The 24,435-nt window shown below is 46.6% G+C and overlaps 1 protein-coding gene and 1 long non-coding RNA gene across 4 annotated transcripts in view; one reads left to right on the plus strand and one right to left on the minus strand.

The window, feature by feature from the left end:
• The window catches only part of ZDHHC1 (zinc finger DHHC-type containing 1), a 122,859-nt gene extending 110,901 nt beyond the window's left edge, over nt 1–11,958 (plus strand). For all 3 annotated transcript variants that reach the window (XM_063945297.1, XM_063945295.1, XM_063945296.1), the window contains 2 exons: nt 3,965–4,070; nt 11,389–11,958. In XM_063945297.1, the coding sequence (XP_063801367.1) occupies nt 3,965–4,070; nt 11,389–11,873 (591 nt within the window). In that variant the 3' untranslated portion in view covers nt 11,874–11,958. The remainder of the gene's footprint in view (nt 1–3,964; nt 4,071–11,388) is intronic.
• The window catches only part of LOC134969378 (uncharacterized), a 57,024-nt gene that overhangs the window by 21,589 nt on the left and 11,000 nt on the right, over nt 1–24,435 (minus strand). The window lies entirely within an intron of this gene.

Below are 24,435 nucleotides of genomic sequence, written 5' to 3' on the forward strand. Positions count from 1 at the left end.
GTGGTTATGGCAGCTTATCTCCGCAAGCAGGGGATAAGAATATTCCCATACCTCGACGACCTGTTAATCCTAGCACATTCGCAGGAGTTACTTTTGAGCTATCTTCAACAGACAATAGTTTGTTTACAGAGACACGGGTGGCTCATAAATTGGGAAAAGTCGTCTCTGAATCCGTCACAGTGGATGGTTCATTTGGTGGTCATATTGGATTCAGAACTACAAAAAGTTTTCTTACCAGAGAAAAAGATAGTCAAGGTGCAGGTCATGACTCAGGAAGCGTTGCACACCCAGACAATGTCAGTCCATGCAGCAATGTGACTGTTGGGTCTGATGGTATCAACCTTCGACATGGTGGAATATGCGCAATTCCACTCCAGACCTTTACAGCACCTTATTCTGACCAAATGGAACGGAAATCGTCAGACGATAAAAAAGCAGATGATAAAGTTTCCAGTAAACGTAAAAAGGTCTCTAGCGTGGTGGCTACTGACAGACCATTTAAACAAGGGGAGACCCTTTTGGATAAAAGAATGGCAAGTTCTGACAACAGATGCCAGTCTGCAAGGCTGGGGTTCGGTACTCGGAAGCCTTTGGTTCCAGGGAAGATGGACCGTAAGGGAATGTCGCCTGCCAATAAATCTGTTGGAAATAAGGGCCATTTATATGGCTCTAGTTCAGGCAAAGGACAGTCTGCAAGGAAGACCGGTCCAGATTCGCTCAGACAATGCGACAGCAGTTGCGTACCTCAATCATCAAGGAGGAACTCACAGCAAAAGATTGATGGAGGAAGTAACTCCCATTTTGAGATAGGCAGAACTCCATCTCCCTGCATTGTCGGCAGTGTTTGTCTCGGGTGTACTGAACTGGGAGGCGGATTTTCTCAGTCGACACACCATTCAGGAAACCGAATGGGCATTACACCCAGAAGTGTTTCAGACAATAGTGAACAGATGGGGTCTACCGGAAATATACCTCATGGCGTCTCGTCTAAACAACAAAGTTCTGAGGTACGGATCGAGAACAAAGGATCCCGGAGCGGTCCTTGTAGATGCACTGTCAGTAGAATGGAAATTTCATCTGGCGTATCTGTTCCCTCCAATATCTCTGTTACCCAGAGTAGTGAGAAAAATAAAGCAAGCAAAGGGAGCAATAATTCTAATAGCTCCAGCTTGGCCAAGAAGGCATTGGTACACAGATCTACTGAGAATGTCCGTGGAAGCACCAATACTGCTCCCTCAACGTCCAGATCTGCTAATGCAGGGTCCTTGTTGTCACAGTCATCTGGATTGTCTGTCTTTGATGGCGTGGCTGTTGAAACCTCTATCTTAGAAGCTAGAGGATTTTCAAAACAAGTAATCCAAACTATGCTTAGAGCAAGAAAGCCTTCTTCAGCTCGTGTGTATCATAGAATATGGCAAGCCTATATTCATTGGTGTACTGAAAAAAGTTTAAATCCAAGATCTTTCAAAATATCCAGGATTTTGGATTTCCTTCAAGCAGGATTGGATAAAGGTTTTGAAAGTAGCTTCCTTGAGAGTTCAAGTATCAGCGTTAACTGTATGGTTTCAGCGAAAGATTGCTGATTTACAGGATGTACGTACTTTCTTTCAGGGAGTTGTACATATTCAACCTCCATTTGTTCCTCCTGCAGCTCCCTGGGATTTGAATTTAGTTCTTAAATTCCTCCAGGGACCTCCGTTTGAACCACTTAAGAGAGCGGATCTTAAATGGTTAACGGCTAAATTACTTTTTCTACTGGCAATGGCCTCAGCTAGAAGAGTATCAGATTTAGGAGAGCTGTCGTGTAAGTCTCCTTTCCTAAGTTTTTTTGCAGACAGAGCAGTTCTCAGAACTAGATCTGGTTATCTTCCGAGGGTGGTTTCAAAGTTTCACCTTAATGAAGAGATTGTAGTCCCAGCTTTTCAGGTATCGGGACTTTCTGCGGGAGAAGCGTCGCTGGACGTAGTCCGAGCATTAAGAATCTACATAGATCGTACTAGTGCCATCAGAAAAACAGATTCTCTCTTCATCCTCTACGGATTTCATAGAAGAGGATGGCCTGCTAGTAAACAGACACTGGCAAGATGGCTCTGAATGGTAATATCAGAAGCTTATTCTCATGCAGATCTCCCTACTCCGGCTAATGTCTCTGCTCACTCTACACGTAGGTCCTTCATGGGCAGCACAACAGGGTGCTTCAGCAGAACAGATTTGTAAGGCAGCCACATGGTCTTCCATAAACACATTCATCAGACATTATGCCTTGGATACTTTTGCCTCTCATGACGCAGACTTCGGGCGAAAGGTCCTCCTGTGTAATCAGGAGTGTCCCCACCACTAAAACTGGCTTTGGGAATCCCAATGTAATCCTGTGGATAACCTGTTGACCCAGCCAGAGAAATAGACGTTATGGTAAGAACTTACCGTTGATAACGTAATTTCTCTTATGTCCACAGGTATCCACAGGGGTCCCACCCTGACGCACCTGATTTGAGGATCTTGACAATCACTAAAACTCTTCCCTCTTGTATGGAAGGGTGTGCATGTGTGTTCTTATCGCCTAAATAGGTTTCTACCTGATGCTCCTGCCTAATCGCTGTGGAAAGAACTGATTTGACTGAGTCAGTGGACGGGATTATATGGTGAAGCCCTGATGCATCCTGGGAGGCCAGAAAGCTTGTGACCGTTTGGTGCCATTTCCGCTGTCGCTCCGTCATATCCCAATGTTATCCTGTGGATAACCTGTGGTCATAAGAGAAATTACGTTATCAACGGTAAGTTCTTACCATAACGTCTATTTATGTCCCCCCTGTGCAGCTTTGTCCCACACCGAGCCATAAACTATGACCTTGTCCATATACAAATGTCCCTTTTTCATATCTAGTCCCTCGCTCTGTGATAGGAAAATGAGAATGATCCTGGAACATTTGGTTATAAAAGTATCTTATGGCAGCTAATTATTTTTATTTTTTATATTATGGTACAAATATCTTTGTTGTTAAAGGAATACATTGTCTCTACCATATCAGCCTAGTAAGGGCACCGGCCATAGACAGCTGTGCTCAGTGGAAAGAGCGAAAAGGCTTTATGTTTTCTGTTCGGTGGTGGTTCAGATATAGGGGGTCATTCCGAGTTGATTACACGTAGCAACTTTTTGCTGCCCGTGTGATCAACTAGATGCCGCATATGGGGGAGGGCTTTTTTGCATAGCAAGGCTGCGAACGCTTGTGCAGCCCTGCTATGCAAAAAAAAGTTTTGTGTAGAAGTAGACCAGGGTAACAGTTACTTACCCTATGCGATCGATCCAGCGATGCAGGTCTCGGAATTGACGTCAGACATCCGCCCTCCAAACGCCTGGACACGCCTGCGTTCGCCGCACTACTCCCAGAAAACGGTAATTTGACGCCCCGGAACGCCTTCCTCCTGTCAATCTTCTTGCAGTTGCCGCTGCGAATGCTTTCTTCGTTCGCGGCAATGCTGCCTGTCGTCGGGCAACAACGCGCCTGCGCAATGCGTCCGCAGTTCTGACCCGATCACACGGCTGCGAAGAAGTGCGATCGGTTCGGAATGACCCCCATAGTGCGTTGTTCCCAAACCCACTTCTTTAGAGTTTGTACCAGTCTTCATCTATATACCAGCATGTGCAAGGGTGATTGCAGTGCGTTCTACTCACCATTCCAAGAGCCACAACTCTGCTCTTCTGAGTATACACAGGGGGAGGGCGGCACATGCACAGTGTGCCCATCATAGTGCACCTGAATTGCCATATTGTGCCCTGGCCCTGGCCCATTCTCAGTAGTGCAGCCTCATGTTCAGCCACAACGGTAAGTATGGCACACCATTGCCTAGACAAAGTAATATTGACTTAACATTGTTTCTCCACCATCCTAAATAGTAGTGTCAGGGTGACATCTGACTGTGAGCAATACATGGATTATCATCATTATGTATCATTCCCCAACAGAAGAAGAAAAGGAAAAAAAGCAACAAAATCTCACCGGAAGACACAAACAAAGATGGAGGTGATGGACCTGGCCACCGCGTGCTTCTGCCGTCTCATGGAGAAAATGGTGAGCGTGTTATTGTAAATGTGAATTGTAGGAGGATGGCAGGAGTGTGACGGCAAAGTAGCTGGATGGCAGGAGTGTGACGGCAAAGTAGCTGGCCACATGGAAAAATTATGTAGAGGTGTGTGTGGTTTGGGAATCTCTGGTTTAAGACTATATTTGTGTAATATGGGCACAGAGTATCACTTAGTGCTCCGGTCAACATGTGTACCTGTCCATCCATATGGGGCATTACAGACGTTTTTAATTTGTATTATTATTATTATTATTATTGTTGTTTTAATATTATGATTTTATATTTCTCTGACGTCCTAGTGGATGCTGGGAACTCCGAAAGGACCATGGGGAATAGCGGCTCCGCAGGAGACTGGGCACAACTAAAGAAAGCTTTCAGGTCACCTGGTGTGCACTGGCTCCTCCCACTATGACCCTCCTCCAAGCCTCAGTTAGATTTTGTGCCCGGCCGAGGTTGGATGCACACAAGGGGCTCTCCTGAGCTTCTGGAAAGAAAGTATATAATTAGGTTTTTTATTTTACAGTGAGACCTGCTGGCAACAGGCTCACTGCAGCGAGGGACTAAGGGGAGAAGAAGCGAACCTACCTGCTTGCAGCTAGCTTGGGCTTCTTAGGCTACTGGACACCATTAGCTCCAGAGGGATCGACCGCAGGACCCGTCCTTGGTGTTCGTTCCCGGAGCCGCGCCGCCGTCCCCCTTACAGAGCCAGAAGCATGAAGATGGTCCGGAAAATCGGCGGCAGAAGACTTCAGTCTTCACCAAGGTAGCGCACAGCACTGCAGCTGTGCGCCATTGCTCCTCATACACACTTCACACTCCGGTCACTGAGGGTGCAGGGCGCTGGGGGGGGGCGCCCTGAGCAGCAATAAAAACACCTTGGCTGGCAATATAATCACAATATATAGCCCCAGAGGCTATATATGTGATAATTACCCCTGTCAGAATCCATAAAAAAGCGGGAGAAAAGTCCGCGAAAAAGGGGCGGAGCTATCTCCCTCAGCACACTGGGCGCCATTTTCTCTTCACAGTGCAGCTGGAAGACAGCTCCCCAGGCTCTCCCCTGTAGTTTCCAGGCTCAAAGGGTTAAAAAGAGAGGGGGGGCACTAAATTTAGGCGCAATATTGTTTATACAAGCAGCTATTGGGGAAAATTCACTCAGTAATAGTGTTAATCCCTACATTATATAGCGCTCTGGTGTGTGCTGGCATACTCTCTCTCTGTCTCCCCAAAGGGCTGTGTGGGGTCCTGTCCTCAGTCAGAGCATTCCCTGTGTGTGTGCGGTGTGTCGGTACGGCTGTGTCGACATGTTTGATGAGGAGACTTATGTGGAGGCGGAGCAGATGCCGATAAATGTGATGTCGCCCCCTGTGGGGCCGACACCAGAGTGGATGGATAGGTGGAAGGTATTAACCGACAGTGTCAACTCCTTACATAAAAGGCTGGATGACGTAACAGCTGTGGGACAGCCGGCTTCTCAGCCCGCGCCTGCCCAGGCGTCTCAAAGGCCATCAGGGACTCAAAAAACGCCCGTTACCTCAGATGGCAGACACAAATGTCGACACGGAGTCTGACTCCAGTGTCGACGAGGTTGAGACATATACACAATCCACTAGGAACATCCGTTACATGATCCCGGCAATAAAAAAAAATGTGTTACACTTTTCTGACATTAACCCAAGTACCACTAAAAAAGGGTTTTATGTTTGGGGAGAAAAAGCAGGCAGTGTTTTGTTCCCCCATCAAATGAGTGAATGAAGTGTGAAAAAGCGTGGGTTCCCCCGATAAGAAACTGGTAATTTCTAAAAAGTTACTGATGGCGTACCCTTTCCCGCCAGAGGATAAGTTACGCTGGGAGATATCCCCTAGGGTGGATAAGGCGCTCACACGTTTGTCAAAAAAGGTGGCACTGCCGTCTTAGGATACGGCCACTTTGAAGGTACCTGCTGATAAAAAGCAGGAGGCTATCCTGAAGTCTGTATTTACACACTCAGGTACTAGACTGAGACCTGCAGATAGTGCTGCTGCAGCGTGGTCAGTAACCCTGTCAAACAGGGATACTATTTTGCGAACATAAGACGTCGTCTTATATATGAGGGATGCACAGAGGGATATTTTGCCGGCTGGCATCCAGAATTAATGCACTGTCCATTCGGTCAGGAGATTATTAGAGACCCGACACTGGACAGGTGATGCTGACTTTAAAAGGCACATAGAGCCTTATAAGGGTGAGGAATTGTTTGGGGATGGTCTCTGGGACTTCGTATCCACAGCAACAGCTGGGAAGAAATTTTTTTTACCTCAGGTTTCCTCACAGCCTCAGAAAGCACTGTATTATCAGGTACAGTCCTTTCGGCTTCAGAAATGCAAGCGTGTAAAACGAGGGAAGAGGGAAAAAGCTGCACCAGTCAGCCAGTTCCCAGAATCAAAATTCTTCCCCCGCTTCCTCTGAGTCCACCGCATGACGGGGGGGGCTCCACAGGCGTAGCCAGGTACGGTGGGGGGCCGCCTCAAAAATTTCAGCGATCAGTGGGCTCGCTCACAGGTGGATCCCTAGATCCTTCAAGTAGTATCTCAGGGGTACAAGCTGGAATTCGAGGCGTCTCCCCCCCGCCGTTTCCTCAAATCTGCCTTGCCGACAACTCCCTCAGGCAGGGAGACTGTGCTAGAGGCAATTCACAAGCTGTATTCCCAGCAGGTGATAGTCAAGGTGCCCCTACTTCAACAAGGACGGGGTTACTATTCCACACTGTTTGTGGTACCGAAACCGGACGGTTCGGTGAGACCCATTTTATATTTGAAATCCTTGAACACATACATAAAAAAATTCAAGTTCAAGATGGAATCGCTCAGGGCGATTATTGCAAGCCTGGAGGAGGGGGATTACATGGTATCCCTGGACATCAAGGAGGCTTACCTACATGTCCCCATTTACCATCCTCACCAGGAGTACCTCAGATTTGTGGTACAGGATTGCCATTACCAATTCCAAACACTGCCGTTTGGACTGTCCACGGCACCGAGGGTCTTTACCAAGGTAATGGCAGAAATGATTATACTCCTTCGAGAAAGGAAGTTTTAATTATCCCGTACTTGGACGATCTCCTTATAAAGGCGAGGTCCAAGGAGCAGTTGTTGGTCGGAGTAGCACTATCTCGGGAAGTGCTACAACAGCACGGATGGATTCTATACATTCAAGTCACAGCTGGTTCCTACCACACGCCTACTGTTCCTGGGGATGGTTCTGGACACAGAACAGAAAAAAGTGTTTCTCCCGCAGGAGAAAGCCAAGGAGCTGTCATCTCTAGTCAGAGACCTCCTGAACCCAAAACAGGTATCGGTGCATCACTGCACACGAGTCCTGGGAAAAATGGTAGCTTCTTACGAAGCAAAATTCCATTCGGCAGGTTCCATGCAAGAACCTTTCAGTGGGACCTCTTGGACAAGTGGTCGGGATCGCATCTTCAGATGCATCGGCTGATAACCCTGTCTCCAAGGACCAGGGTATCTCTACTGTGGTGGCTGCAGAGTGCTCATCTTCAAGAGGGCCGCAGATTCGGCATACAGGACTGGGTCCTGGTAACCACGGATGCCAGCCTTCGAGGCTGGGGGGCAGTCACACAGGGAAGAAATTTCCAAGGACTTTGGTCAAGTCAGGAGTCGTCCCTACACATAAATATTCTGGAACTGAGGGCCATTTACAATGCCCTAAGTCTGGCAAGGCCTCTGCTTCAAAACCAGCCGGTACTGATCCAATCAGACAACATCACGGCAGTCGCCCATGTAAACCGACAGGGCGGCACAAGAAGCAGGATGGCGATGGCAGAAGCCACAAGGATTCTCCGATGGGCGGAAAATCACGTCTTAGCACTGTCAGCAGTGTTCATTCCGGGAGTGGACAACTGGGAAGCAGACTTCCTCAGCGGACACGACCTACACCCGGGAGAGTGGGGACTTCATCCAGAAGTCTTCCAACTGTTGTTAAACCGTTGGGAAAGGCCACAGGTGGACATGATGGCGTCCCGCCTAAACAAAAAACTAGAGAGATATTGCGCCAGGTCAAGGGACCCTCAGGCGATAGCTGTAGACGCTCTAGTGACACCGTGGGTGTACCAGTCAGTTTATGTGTTCCCTCCTCTGCCTCTCATACCAAGGGTACTGAGAATAATAAGAAAACGAGGAGTAAGAACAATACTCGTGGTTCCGGATTGGCCAAGACGAGCGTGGTACCCGGAACTTCAAGAGATGATCTCAGAGGACCCATGGCCTCTGCCGCTCAGACAGGACCTGCTGCAGCAGGGGCCCTGTCTGTTCCAAGACTTACCGCGGCTGCGTTTGACGGCATGGCGGTTGAACGCCGGATCCTGAAGGAAAAGGGCATTCCGGAGGAAGTCATTCCTACGCTGATTAAAGCCAGGAAAGATGTAACTGCAAAGCATTATCACCGCATATGGCGGATGTATGTTGCTTGGTGTGAGGCCAAAAAGGCCCCAACAGAGGAATTTCAACTGGGTCGATTTCTGCATTTCCTACAAGCAGGAGTGACTATGGGCCTGAAATTAGGCTCCATTAAGGTACAGATCTCGGCTCTGTCGATTTTCTTCCAGAAAGAACTAGCTTCACTACCTGAAGTTCAGACGTTTGTTAAGGGAGTGCTGCATATTCAGCCCCCTTTTGTGCCTCCAGTGGCACCTTGGGATCTCAACGTGGTGTTGAGTTTCTTAAAATCACATTGGTTTGAGCCACTTAAATCCGTGGATCTAAAATATCTCACGTGGAAAGTGGTCATGTTATTGGCCTTGGCTTCAGCCAGGCGTGTGTCAGAATTGGCGGCTTTGTCATGTAAAAGCCCTTATCTGATTTTCCATATGGATAGGGCTGAATTGAGGACTCGTCCCCAGTTTCTCCCTAAGGTGGTATCAGCTTTTCACTTGAACCAACCTATTGTGGTGCCTGCGGCTACTAGGGACTTGGAGGATTCCAAGTTGCTGGACGTAGTCAGGGCCTTGAAAATTTATGTTTCCAGGACGGCTAGAGTCAGGAAAACTGACTCGCTATTTATCCTGTATGCACCCAACAAGCTGGGTGCTCCTGCTTCTAATCAGACTATTGCTCGCTGGATTTGTAGCACAATTCAGCTGGCGCATTCTGCGGCTGGACTGCCGCATCCTAAATCGGTAAAAGCCCATTCCACAAGGAAGGTGGGCTCATCTTGGGCGGCTGCCGAGGGGTCTCGGCTTTACAACCGAGCTGCTACTTGGTCAGGGGCAAACACGTTTGCAAAATTCTACAAATTTGATACCCTGGCTGAGGAGGACCTTGAGTTCTCTCATTCGGTGCTGCAGAGTCATCCGCACTCTCCCGCCCGTTTGGGAGCTTTGGTATAATCCCCATGGTCCTTTCGGAGTTCCCAGCATCCACTAGGACGTCAGAGAAAATAAGATTTTACTCACCGGTAAATCTATTTCTCGTAGTCCGTAGTGGATGCTGGGCGCCCGTCCCAAGTGCGGATTGTCTGTAATACTTGTACATAGTTATTGTTAACTAAAGGGTTATTGTTGAGCCATCTGTTGAGAGGCTCAGTTGTTTTCATACTGTTAAACTGGGTATGGTATCACGAGTTATACGGTGTGATTGGTGTGGCTGGTAAGAGTCTTACCCGGGATTCAAAATCCTTCCTTATTATGTCAGCTCGTCCGGGCACAGTGTCCTAACTGAGGCTTGGAGGAGGGTCATAGTGGGAGGAGCCAGTGCACACCAGGTGACCTGAAAGCTTTCTTTAGTTGTGCCCAGTCTCCTGCGGAGCCGCTATTCCCCATGGTCCTTTCGGAGTTCCCAGCATCCACTACGGACTACGAGAAATAGATTTACCGGTGAGTAAAATCTTATTTTCTTACTTGATACATTCTGGGGTCGCGGGTTATTGCAGATTGCAGTGGTGTTTTGAGCAGAAATAACTTTGCCTCAATTTTCTCTAAATTCTATACTGTCATCAGAGGTAGGTATATTTAGCTGTAAAATAAAAATACAGTGCTATATGCATACACCATCATCAGTCATCTGAGACTACCAACAAGACACATCCAAAATGACAGCGTTTTCCCACCTTTGCTGACAGCACAGAGTAACTACACTATAAATGTAACTGCAACATATAAACAAAACAGTGGTCTTCTAATTTTTTTATAATATTATTGTAAGACTGTATAATTTAGAACATCATGGCGGTCAGAAAAAAAGAACATGACACAATAATTTTAACAAAAGAGAAAACAAAAATTTCAAATAACAAAGGGGGCGCAGAGACTCCACAATAGCAGACAATTAGCATAATAGGAAATAACAATGTTAGAAGGAAATATCCCAATAACACAACGGACAAGGTTTCTGCTGCATGGACAATGGGCCTAATTTAGACCTGAATGCTGTTGTGCGAAATCGCAAAGCGGGCAATTATCGAACGTCTGCGCGTGCGTACAAATCGCAGTGCGCAGGCTTTTTCAGGGAGGGTATGTGACTTTAGCTCTGGCCCGATCAGCCTGTAGGAGTTGATCTTGGGCTACGTACAGAGTGCACAGACTGGAAAACTCATTCGATAGTGAGTGAGTTGCGAATGGATTTGCGGGCTTACCGGCGTGTGCAAAGCTTTTTGCACGGCATACGCAGACTTGCACGGGGCGAGACTATCCGATCGCAACCCTCTGCAAATTCGCAGAGGTGCAATCATGTCTGAATTAGGCCCAATATCTTTAACTTGTGAGAGAACATATGGAAGCCATGAAGAGAATAACTTTTCTGCTCCTTTGTCTTTATTAAGAGATAGCTCTAGCAAGTCCATATGAAACAAATGTGATATTCTGGGTTGCAGAAGGGTAAGCGTCAGGGTTTCAGCAGAGATCCCCTGAGATAGGATAATTTTCTTTGCAGCAGCCGAAATATTTGCCAATAGTTGACGTTGACCCTTAGCAAGGCAGGACGAACCGGAGGAAGGTATAATATCCCACAAATACCACTCAAGTGTTAATTCAAAAGTAATTCCTAATGTGGTGGATATATACATGTGTACTAAAGTCCAAAACCTCTGTACCTCCGCACAGGACCACATACAATGCATTAAGTCCGCTTCAGGTAGCGTGCATTTGAAACCGTTAAGAGTCCACAGAGGCATCAGTGAGGAATCGCAGTTTGGGGGTAAAATAGTGGTCTTCGTCTAGCAGTGTAACACATAATATCCTGTGAATTTTCTCAGTTATTATGACTGCAGTTCTGATAGAAGTATATTCATTTAATGATTGTCTTTCTTTCTAGAACTTCCAGTCTCTCCTGCACCCCCAGGCTTGGCCATTCATTCCCCGAATTTCCCATCACAATCTTTACCTGTCTTGGCTCCGATGAATATCCTCCCAATTCAGGCTGCTGGGCCCCCTGCAGAATATCACTCTGACTCTGCTGAGTCCATGGAAGAAATCCCCGTAGCCCAGACTCATCTTGGCAGTTCTTCTATGAGTGAAAACCAGTTTATCTCCCCGAGAAGTCCCAAAAACACTGCGAGCGACTGTGAACATGGACTGAGGCAAAGTTACCTTTGGCCTGTTGACTTGCAGAAGTTTGAACTGCTCCCAAAAGCTCCATCTGTATTTGTCAGCGACAGCAGTGGAGAACCTTTATCCAGTTCTCTTGTGATTGATCCCAAAGCACAAGACTGTATACGGTACAAAAAGATGTGGGCGGCAAAGGGAAAAGAAGGAGAGCAGGTTCTTTCAATCTCCAATGCAGACTTTTTCCCTTCATAATATTAATCTGTAGCTGAATTCTTCTTTTCTATGAAAACTTATAACCATTTTTTTTAACTAATAATAAAATCTTTTTATACTTATATATTCAGTTGTATAATTACACAATTTAAACATGAAATGTTCAGCTATATTATTACCATGATAGTGTGTTGTATATTCAATTGTAGTTACTATTGTTAGCGCATCACAAAAAAGTTTTAAGTATGATTTTGCTTTCATTATCTGTTCCGCTCATGTTAGTGTTTGCAGTGTGAATGTTCTAATGGTCGTGTTGGCTACAGGTTGATCACACCCAAAGAAGGTTGTTACCAGCACAATATCACCATATGTGTCTGGGCTGAGTGCGAGTGATCGGATCGGCGGGTTGTCACTATCTGCTGTGTGCTGTCATCTGCACATTGAGGTTCACTCTGACCACTCAGAATGCATGACTGGATCAGCCGTGTGGCCATCTTTAAATGGCTAGTTCTTATCCCGCCCAAGCAACTTACTTGTGCTTGAACAGTATGGAGTGAAAAAGACAAATGTAATGGCACGATAATCCTAGTGAAAGGGAAAGAAGCTAAATTTCTCTAGCATCCATAAGGGATATTGGGGACAGATTTAGTACAGTGGGGTATAGACAGGTCTAAAGGAGCCAGTGCACTTTAAATTTCTTCAACTGGGTGTGCTGGCTCTTCCCCTCTATGCCCCCTCCCACAGGCAGTTATGAAAAAAGTGCCCTCAGGAGAGGATGCACCCTCTGCAGCTCCAGAGTTTTTTCTTCAATTTAATTTAAACTTTTACTTATTTCGGTATGCTGTTTGGGCAACGCCGTGAGAGTTAGGATGGGAGGCGGTTACCGGCCTTGTGAGGTGCAGAGCTTCTTCTCCGCTGCAGGACCACCATCCTGAGGGGCTGTTTTCTCAGCGGGGCACTGCGCCTTAGCTGTCGCAGCCGCAGCTTGCCGCACACCCCTAACGGAGCCTGAAGGTGATCGTCGTGGTGAGTACAAACCGGGGGCCCCGCTAGGGTGGCCCCTCGGTTCATTGTGCGGCAGAAGCATGGGTGAAGCATATGGGTCCCTCCTGGGGAGGTGCCTCTGCGTGAGACTGGCTGTAGGTGTGTTGTACCAAGCATTTATGTGAGGCTACACAGCCTGTGGAGACATTGCCAGTATAAAACTTATTAGTAGCTCCGGCACCATAGCATGGGCGGAGCTACATCAGAGTGGGCTCAGTGGCTTTTTGGCGCCTTCCTCTGCATAAGCAAGCAGCAGCAGCCTCATGCAGCTCTTCAAAACGGTCACAGGATCACTGGTACCAGGTGTATAGGGGGAGAGCCGCTATTAGTGCACAGTTTACATTCCACTGGGGAATTCTCTGTACAGCAGTATCACTGTTATATGTTACTACATAAAACGCTGACAGTCTCACTGGGGCTGTACAGCATTGGGTGCGCTGGTGTCCTCTCTTCTGTGTCTCCTCTCACATACAATAGGGCAGGCTTGTATTGTATTCAGTCTGTGTTGTATGTGTATTGTTTCTGTCTTTCAGTATGGTGAAACAGAAGTCATGCAGTGTATGTAATGCCAGATTCTCCCCTGGTTCATTGGGCTCCGTATCCTGTGAGCAGTGTAGTCAGTCAGCACAAAATGCTGATAACAATATGGGGGAGAGTCCATAGCCTTCCTGGCTGGGGGCTATAAAAACCATGATGTCGGATATGTCATCTCCCCTCACTGCCAATGCCAATAAAACACAAGAACCGCAACAAGCAGTGGCTAACCTAACTGCCAAGGCTGATGCTTCCCATCCCCCGCTGTCTACTACAGGTGCACAAAAACGTCCTTTGCCTGCAATCCTATCAGATTCTGATGATGATGTACAGGTGGATGGGGATGATAGTGATCCCATTGGTGGGGATTCCACCTCTACACAGGGTATCAAACCCCTCATATTGGGTATACGAGATGTGTTAAAGCTTTCCTTGGAGGATGCTACTAATCAGTAATTTTTCCTCCCGCAAGACAAACTGACAGTCACCTTTCCTGATTCCAAAGAATTGGGTGATTTATTTAAATTAGTCTGGAAAAATCCAGATAAAAAATATCAGGTGTCCAAAAGGTTTTGAAATACCTTCCCATTTGCCCCTGAAGGCAGATAATTCTGGGAAGAATCTCCAGCAGTAGACGTCTCAGTCTCTCACCTTTCTAAAAAGGTGGTGCTCCCTGCTTCGGGCTCTTTTACGATAAAGGACCCGGGTGATAGGAAAATAGAGAGCACTCTAAAATCTATCTACACTGCTGCAAGTGTAGCTCAGAGACCGGTCATTGCTGGTTGCTGGATGACACATGCCATGCATACATGGGCTACTCAGATTCAAGAGGGTCTTTCAGGTGATATGACCTTGGTTACTACTGTAACTTTCCTAAAACACATTCAGGACACGGCAAGAGTCCTCTGTGACTCCCTTAAAGAGATTGGCAATATAAATGCTAGAACCACTGCTACCGTGTTTCCCCGATATTAAGACAGTGTCTTATTTATTTATTTATTTATTTATTTTGGTCCAAAAAACACCATGGGGTATATTTACTAAGCTCCCGATTTTGACCGAGATGGCGTTTTTTCTTCAAAGTGTCATCTCGGTCATTTACTAAACACTAATCACGGCAGTGATGAGGGCATTCGTAATTTTTTGCTAGTTCAGGTAAAAAATTACGAATGAATACACCATCGGTCAAAACGCGGCTGTTTAAGTATGAATCTCGGTCATTTACTAAGAAGTGCAAAGCAAAAAAACACAAAACACTGCCGTGAAAAATTACAACTCGTAAAAAAGTCCTAAAAAAAACATACCTGCTTTTTTTATCCGTGATTTGAGATGCATGCAGGGATCCATGAGATCCGTGCATGTATATCAGTGGGAAGGGGTGTGAAAGTGCTTATTTTTTCAAAAAAAATTGCGTGGGGTCCCCCCTCCTAAGCATAACCAGCCTCGGGCTCTTTGAGCCGATCCTGGTTGCAGAAATATGGGGGAAAAAATGACAGGGGTTCCCCCATATTTAAGCAACCAGCATCGGGCTCTGCGCCTGGTCCTGGTCCCAAAAATACGGGGGACAAAAAGAGTAGGGGTCCCCTGTATTTTTAAAACCAGCACCGGGCTCCACTAGCTGGACAGATAATGCCACAGCCGGGGGTCACTTTTATACAGCGCCCTGCGGCCGTGGCATCAAAAATCCAACTAGTCACCCCTGGCCGGGGTACCCTGGGGGAGTGGGGACCCCTTCAATCAAGGGGTCCCCCCCAGCCACCCAAGGGCCAGGGGTGAAGCCCGAGGCTGTCCCCCCCCATCCAATGGGCTGCGGATGGGAGGGCTGATAGCCTTTGTTGTAAAATAAAAGATATTGTTTTAAGTAGCAGTACTACAAGTCCCAGCAAGCCTCCCCCGCATGCTGGTACTTGGAGAACCACAAGTACCAGCATGCGGCGGAAAAACGGGCCCGCTGGTACCTGTAGTACTACCACTAAAAAAATACCCAAAAAAAGACAAGACACACACACCGTGAAAGTATAATTTTATTACTTACATACACACATACATACATACTTACCTTAAGTTCCCACGCAGGTCGGTCCTCTTCTCCAGTAGAATCCAAGGGGTACCTGTTGAAGAAATTATACTCACGAGATCCAGGGGTCCAGGCTCCTCGGGAAATCCAGGGGTAATCCACGTACTTGACAAAAAAAACAAAACGGTGTCCCGACCACGAACTGAAAGGGGACCCATGTTTGCACATGGGTCACCTTTCCACGAATGCCAGAAAGCCACTTTGACTTCTGTCTAAGTGGGTTTCTTCAGCCAATCAGGGAGTGCCACGTTGTAGCACTCTCCTGATCAGCTGTGTGCTCCTGTCCTCACTGACAGGCGGCACACGGCAGTGTTACAATGTAGCGCCTATGCGCTACATTGTAACCAATGATGGGAACTTTCTGCCCTGCGGTTGACCTAAAGTGACGTCACCGCTGAGCTGAAAGTTCCCATCATTGGTTACAATGTAGCGCATGGGCGCTACATTGTAACACTGCCGTGTGCTGCCTGTCAGTGAGGACAGGACCACACAGCTGATCAGGAGAGTGCTACAACGTGGCACTCCCTGATTGGCTGAAGAAACCCACTTAGACAGAAGTCAAAGTGGCTTTCTGGCATTCGTGGAAAGGTGACCCATGTGCAAACATGGGTCCCCTTTCAGTTCGTGGTCGGGACACCGTTTTGTTTTTTTTGTCAAGTACGTGGATTACCCCTGGATTTCCCGAGGAGCCTGGACCCCTGGATCTCGTGAGTATAATTTCTTCAACAGGTACCCCTTGGATTCTACTGGAGAAGAGGACCGACCTGCGTGGGAACTTAAGGTAAGTATGTATGTATGTGTGTATGTATGTAATAAAATTATACTTTCACGGTGTGTGTGTCTTGTCTTTTTTTGGGTATTTTTTTAGTAGTAGTACTACAGGTACCAGCGGGCCCGTTTTTCCGTCTCATGCTGGTACTTGTGGTTCTCCAAGTACCAGCATGCGGGGGAGGCTTGCTGGGCCTTGTAGTACTGCTACTAAAAACAATATCTTTTCTTTTACAACAAAGGCTATCAGCCTCCCCATCCGCAGCCCATTGGATGGGGGGGACAGCCTCGGGCTTCACCCCTGGCCCTTGGGTGGCTGGGGGGGGGGACCCCTTGATTGAAGGGGTCCCCACTCCCCCAGGGTACCCCGGCCAGGGGTGACTAGTTGGATTTTTGATGCCACGGCCGCAGGGCACTATATAAAAGTGACCCCCGGCTGTGGCATTATCTGTCCAGCTAGTGGAGCCCGGTGCTGGTTTTAAAAATACGGGGGACCCCTACTCTTTTTGTCCCCCGTATTTTTGGGACCAGGACCAGGCGCAGAGCCCGATGCTGGTTGCTTAAATATGGGGGAACCCCTGTCATTTTTTCCCCCATATTTCTGCAACCAGGATCGGCTCAAAGAGCCCGAGGCTGGTTATGCTTAGGAGGGGGGACCCCACGCATTTTTTTTTGGGATTTTACATTGTTTAATTAAAAAAAAAAAAAATAAGAACCCCAGCACGGATCACACAGATCCGGCCGAGATTGATTGTAAAAAAAAACGGCAGTGTTTTGCTAATCACTGCCGTAAAAATAGGTAAAAAAAAACGAATGACATCGACATCGGAAGAAAAGAAAAACCCGAATACGACAGCTTAGTAAATCCATCGTAATCAATTCAAAAAGTTGCAGTTTTACACTGTCGATGTCATTCGTGATTGAACTTTGACCTTTTTTCGGAAATTACGAATCTTAGTAAATATACCCCCATGTGGCTTATTTTCGGGGTAGGTCTTATTTTAATTAACATTGACAGCAATTTCAATAAACAGTTAAGTGTGAACAAAAAAATCTACCTTTATTCAAAAATGGTCATGTCATCTTCTTCAACAACATCATCATAAGTGTCCATACTCCAAATTCCGGCCTGGATTTCTTGCGCCTCCATTTTCCCCAGTCCTGCTTTTATCCCCATCATGCCCCTCAGTCCTGCTTTACAATACTTAACTTACCGTTTTTTTTCTTCTTCACTTTCCTGTTTTTCTGTACTCCTCTGCGGCGCTGCTGTAAATGGCACTGGCACGCACGCCAGCGTCATTCACAGAAATCAAGGGAAGGGTGCGCGCTCACTGAGAGAGACGCTGCAGCTGTGAGTGGATGCCACTGTTAAAACTATAACAGCGGCATCCATGTCATGGGGGGCAGAGCTGGGGGCATTGTAGTGTAGCACAGGGACCGGACAAAATGCGGATTTATCTAAGTCTTATTTTCGGGGTAGGGCTTATTTTGGACCGTTCTGCAGAAGTAAGGGTAGGTCTTATTATCGGGGTAGGTCTTATTATTGGGGAAAGACAGTATGGCTGTGTCTGCACTCAGAGCCATATGGTTGCGTCAGTGGATTGCTGATGCTGACTCCAAACGTAATGTGGAATCTCTTCCCTTCACAGTTGAATGGCTCTGCGGAGGTGAACTGGACGCATGGATCTCCAAAGCTACTGCTGGGAAATCCATGTTTCTGCCTTCAGTGGCTCCGCCTGCTAGGCAAACCTACTCGGGACCGTCTACTCAGTCCTTTCGGTGCTCCAGATTTCAATCTAGGGTCCGGGGTGCCTCCAATGCAGCTAGAGGCTCCAGAGGTAAGCCTAAGAAACCAGCCATTGCTGGCTCTCAGGAACAGAGCACCAGTTCAGCTTCCACAAAGACTTTGGCATGGCGATGCCCACCCACCCCGAGGGGATCTCATGGTGGGAGTTCGGTTACGTCACTACAGCCACATCTGGAACGGTTCCTGCCAAGATGCCTGGGTAAGGGACCTTATCTCTCAGGGTTACAAGCTGGAGTTTGACTGTGCTCCTCCCCAATGATTTTTCAATTCAGGTTTGCCAGTTTTGGAAAATATGCGTGTTACGCTACTACTGTCCATCGACAAGTTGGTCCAGTCCTAGGTCATTGTTCCAGTACACCTGCTACAGCAAGGACAAGGTTACTACTCCAGTCTGTTCATAGTGCCAAAATCAGATGGATCTGTGAGACCCATTTTGAATATGAAGTTCTTGAATCCTTACCTGAAGGTTTTCAAATTTAAGATGGAATCTTTCAGAGCGGTGATCGCGGGCCTGGAACAACAGGAATTCCTTGTGTCCCTGGATATCAAGGGCGCCTACCTACATATCCCAATTTGGCCTCCTCATCAGGCCTATCTGCGGTTCGCCGTAGTGACTACCAGTTTCAGGCGTTGCCCTTCAGCCTGTCTACAGCTCTGAGGGTGTTCACGAAGGTGATGGCGGAAATGATGTTTCATCTCAGAGTCCAAAGGGTCAACATTGTCCCTTTACTGGACGATCTCCTTATAAAAGAATGTTCCAGGGAGCTTCTACTGCTCCATATAGATCACACTATCCAACTTCTGTCTCGCCTCAATCTACTGAAGTCTCAACTGGATCCGTCTCAAAGGCTCCTGTTTCTGGGTATGATACTGGATACGGTAGCTCAGAGAGTGTTCCTCCCAGAGGACAAGGTGAGAACAGTTCAAGAGATGGTTCGCATGGTTCTCCGCCATGCTCGAGTTTCCATTCATCTTTGCATAAAATTGTTGGAAAAAATGATGGCCTCATACGAGGCGATACAGTTCAGAAGGTTCCATGCCAGACCCTTCCAATTGGCCATCCTGAACAAGTGGTCCGGTTCACATCTTCAGATGCACCGGATGATTCAGCTGTCACCCCAGGCCAGGACTTCACTCCTGTGGTGGTTACAGTTTTCCAACCTGCCAGAAGGTCGACGATTCAGGATTGGATCCTCCTCACGACGGATGCGAGCCTGAGAGGATGGGGAGCCTTCACGCAGGGGGCGCAGTTCCAGGGCAGGTGGTCTGCCCAAGAGGCCCTACTTCCAATCAACATTCTGGAACTTCGGGCTATCTACAATGCTCTGATTCAGGCCTCCCCTCTACTCAGGGATCAGGCAATCCAGTGATAAAGCTGATTATCTTTACAGGAATGAAAGCTATATCTTAAACACACCTTAAACCTTTAGCCGCTGTGGCCGCTATACTTAATTCACACTACGCACCTTTTACGCTATTAGCGTAAAAGGGTTCCGTAGTGTACGGACTTTGCGTACACAGGCCGCGCTGACGGTACAAAGTACTCGCAGCGCATACACACCCAGAGATACACTTTAAACCTTCTACAGCAATGCTATGCAATAATAGTAATAATACACTTTAAACCTTAGCAGGGCAATGAGCACACGACACCAATTGTGAGTTTACCGCTGGGTTCCGACACCACAGTGGATTATTTCTGAAAGGGGGTTTACAATACAAATTATACGCTACAATACAAGACAATGTATATAACAGAATAATGGCTACAGTCAATGTACATACGTGAGAATATTCGCGTGCGCTTCCTGGTCCAGTCCTCCGTCATCAAATAGATAACGTTGAGTCTTGTGTCTGGCCGGCCTGCAGCAGGCTTTATTTATACAAGTCTTCCAAAAGCAATACAATGGATACTGTAATCCCGTTGTCCATTGGACACAGGAATGCACTTTTACAGTCCAGGAGAGGTCATAGGTTGATTTGAAAAGGTAGGCAATGTCTTTCTCAACTGCTCTTGTGGGTGGTCTGCTCTGGATTCCCGCCGCATACATAATATACAGTAAATACAGTTTATATCTATATTCTGCTTCTGCACATAACTATCCGCAGGAACATGCGATCTTCCGCAGACCAACACCGGAATGTTTCCCTTAAAATACCCTACAGCTGGATACCAAATATCACCTTATAACCTTAGTCTGTCCCCTCTTATCCTGTAAAGGTGAATCCCTTTGTTCTGCAACCATTTAAACAGCTATAACTTTCTGATGTGGTGCAAGGAGACTATGTGTACATTGCGCACTATTTGGATTAAATATGTAATGTGTTTTGATGGCTCTCCATGCATACACAAACTCTGCCATAAATACCCATACCACGCGCCGATGCGCAGGTCCGCGGGAGCGACCATACGCAAATTGCGGATATGTGCACGCACGGCAGAACGAGTGCACGCGCAGTGGGCATGTGTGTGCAGTTTATACGTGCTGTGTGTTCTTCAATATTTTTCGACTTTGACAGTCCACCCCTTGGCAGTCACCAATAACTGCCACTATCTTTTCACTAAACAGAAAAATATCAATACAATATCTACAGACGATTGGATGGTCGGAGGAGAGTTGTAGGTGGGAAATGTATGACCTAGTGGGATAGTAAAAAGCATGTATGTATGAATCCATGTCTGAGGGGCATGTATCATCGTGCCGTATATGTTTTAGATAAGCTTCGAGGTATTGCACAGTATACATTAAATCCTTCTTATCCCGTATTAAGGGTCTGTAAGTGGGCCAACAAACACTACCGAGCTCTTTTCGTCTTCTTGTTCCAACAAATGGGGTGCACATTTAGTTCATGATACATGGAGGGGGAACATATGTGAGTGCTAATATATGTGGATATCACCTGTCGACTATGTGTGTCATTAACTGAAGGTTGTAGAGATGAAGATAAGACACATATCTAAAATACATTCACATAACATTTACATAAACATTCTTGGGTAGGGCTGATGTCTTTTCCAGATGAGTGTATCTGGGCAGAGGGGGAGACAAAGGAAAAACGGGTGAAAGAAACAGGCCATGGAATTCATTTGCAATCCTTATCATAACACTGTCTCTATGGATGGGTCGTAAATTAAATCTGCTGCTATAACAATGCCCTCGCTCCTTAAACTCATCAAATTTGTGCCGTGCTTGCGCCGCGTCAGAATTCGAACACACCAAAATATCAAGCCAATAATTATGACAACTCCCAGGATACAAAGGAGAAACTTTCCTACACTCATAATAACATTTTGAGCCCACTCTCCTAACCCTGAGAACCAATTTCGTGAGTTCAACCATGAGACCCAGCCGGTCAGCTCATTACCCACAGCGGTTAGGGTAAGGTTGTGTCTCCTCCGGAACTCCCACTTCAACTGCAAGATATCGTCCATCTTTTGATCGATGATCTCCGTGGGGTCGTCAGTGCTGTTTGTAATATACATACAGCACTTCACACCATACTGAGTTGCCAAAGTGACACAGTACCCACCCGTCACGGCTGTGATATAATTAAGGACCATCCTGTGCTGGATCAGTTCCGTCTTGTAAGCTTGTAACTCCCTTCCCATATACCTGAAGGTGTCGTCATACATCTCAGTGATATTATCTATCAAGTTCGCTAGCGCATGGATATACCTATAATTTATAATTCCTCTGGCAGTACGGGTGATGTCTATTGCGAGAAGGAATTGAATCCCGGTGGATTCTTGGATCAAATCAGAGGCTACGTGCTCTGTCCTCTCTATGAGGTGTCTCTTGACGATGTGTTCATAGTGAGTATGAGTATAAGGAGCCTGAGCACTGCGGTGAACCTCTTTCATCTTATCATGGGTTATCGTCATGACCTCTGGCAACACTCTTCCAACATAACACAATCCCTCTGAGTTCGGGGCAAGCCACTTATACGCCTTCCTCCCACATATGAAATAGGCATCATCGGGGAGAACATAGGGGACAGAATATGACATTACCATATTACAAACTTTCCAAGTGAAAAACCCAATCCCTAGTTCTCCCATCTGCTCAGTACAAGTATCGGGCTGGATGATATGAGCACAGTACCTTGGTGATACTTCTCCAACCCACATGGTCTTGCTTCCTCGAGTATACCTATACCGAAAATACCTTCCACTGTTGGCTATTTGGCGTACAAGTTCAGAGTCTATGGGTATCCAATCAGCTCTGTGCGAAAAAGCCATTGTCTGGTTATTCCACGTCACTTCCCAATTTCCCGGTTTTCGGTAATTGGAAATATTGAAACATAATAAGGTTCTATCTACATGATACTGGTGGAGCTTCAAACTAGGGGGCCTAGAAATATTGAATTTCTTGTCCACCGGTCTCCCACCCCGTAATTCGAGTACCTCATCTATTGCTAAAGGGTATGGTACTAATCCTGACTTGCTCTGACTTTGAGGTACTTGTGAGCACACCCAGCATTCTGTCTGGTTTAAGACCTTACCACTAGTGAGTGGTAATCACTCAACGGATGACGGTCCATGTCGATATTAAGGCTGGACTGACATCTCTGGATGCACCCATCCTCGACTATGTTCTCACAATTCCTACAAATGCAATTTTCCTCAGCCAATAACCCTTCACAGTGCCTCCGAGCTCCCTGACTACCAGATCGCTTTCTGATACTCAACCTTTGCTCGAGTGATGTGTTGCTCTTGAGATTCTGCAAATCCATCCCCGCCATCAGAACCCATTCCAGATCCTTTCTCGACCTCTCTGGGACCCTCACCGAAACAGACTGTCCTGGTCAACAACAGGATTAACAGGAAAACCCGGAACGCAGTCTCTTGGGGTAAGTCCATCTTGTTAAGGGAAGAGAAGGGAAACAAGAAGGGGGGGGGAGAAAGAGAAGAAGAGTAGGAGGGCAGTGGGGAATGGAGAAAAAAAAACTGTTGCGACAATCGCCTCTGGTTTTGTTGTTCTCCGCGCTCAGGTGCCGTCTCAACAGTACTGCCTCTCAACCTTCCCGGAACAGACACTCCAGTGATACGATGTTCTCTACACTCTGCTCTTTGTCACGGGTTCTCTCTGGGTCAGCGACCTTTCTGTAGGGAACATAAATCTTGCATTTCAATGTGTTTAACTGTTGTGTATTATCAGTTGTATGAAGTGAACCATCTGTGGAAAGTGAAAAGAGAGGGGAAATAATAAAAAGAAAATTTGTCAGATTTGCGTTCATCATCAGGCTGTCACACCATCATGTATATCGGTATCTATGCACAGTCTCCCTTCACAAGTATTCCCATTCTCCACCCTTTGTGCATGACCAGGCACACTGATACTGGTGTTCCTATGCTGGTGATATATACTGGGTTTGGGCAGAACTCTGAAAAGACCGAGTAGGCATGTGACATTTGAACTGTAATCCTGTCGGTGAATTTAAGAGATGAAGAGGAAACTTTGAAGACAAATCACAGAGTTTAGTAACAGATAAGTTTGTAGAGGCAAAGAAGATTTTACAAAGTTTGACATCTGGATTGGGCACTACGGGGAATGATTCCCTAATCGGTCTGTTCCCCTAAAAAAAAATTCTATGTGTGTTATATCTCTACTGGGACTATCCCAGCCATCAATCCAGTGTCTTGTCCATTCTAAGGTCATAGGGAACCCGGTATCTTTGAGATAATTTCCTCTCCCTGTGATGGACATGCATCTAAAACAGTGAAATGCAACATTAGTCTTCGTGGGTATCTAACATATTTTGTGCTTCCTGGGTGGGAGCACTCTATATGTATACCATCTCTAACAAAACTCCTGTTAAGTTACTTAGAGGTGACTTCTGCTAGAGAGGGAAGCAGAAGTTTAGAGGCCTCCTCCTAACCCCAGTAAGTTCTGTCAAAAGGGTAAAGTTGCATTTATTCTGTTCTTCCCATTAACCGAATCTGTGTTCTTCTATACTGTATCGTGATTCCTTACTATATGTCCCTTGATCCCGTCTATGTGTTTAATAACATGGCTTGTTTTTCTCTGTCTAGGGGTCTATATTGACTATGTGTTCTACCAATCCTACAGTCTTTGGCAAAATGCCCTTCCTTCCTACAAATGTAGCATGTTCTCGGTCTTTTCCAAACAGCAGGGGTCTGGGTTTTAGGCTGATGAGACTTTGGTGTAAGAGCCTGTATACTTTCAATCCTCAGCCTCTCCTCCTGTTGTTTTCTACGCCTAACAATATTCTTGTGGTGTACAATTGCGCACTCTAAGGCAAGCTACTGTGACCCCTCTCCAATTAGGCAAAGATGTTTGTACTCTGTCCCTTACTGTCTTATCGAGTCCGTCCATTAGCACAGAGACAGCCACCTCCCTGTAATTCGT

The sequence above is a fragment of the Pseudophryne corroboree genome, chromosome 11, assembly GCF_028390025.1.
Source record: "Pseudophryne corroboree isolate aPseCor3 chromosome 11, aPseCor3.hap2, whole genome shotgun sequence".
Lineage (NCBI taxonomy): Eukaryota > Metazoa > Chordata > Amphibia > Anura > Myobatrachidae > Pseudophryne > Pseudophryne corroboree.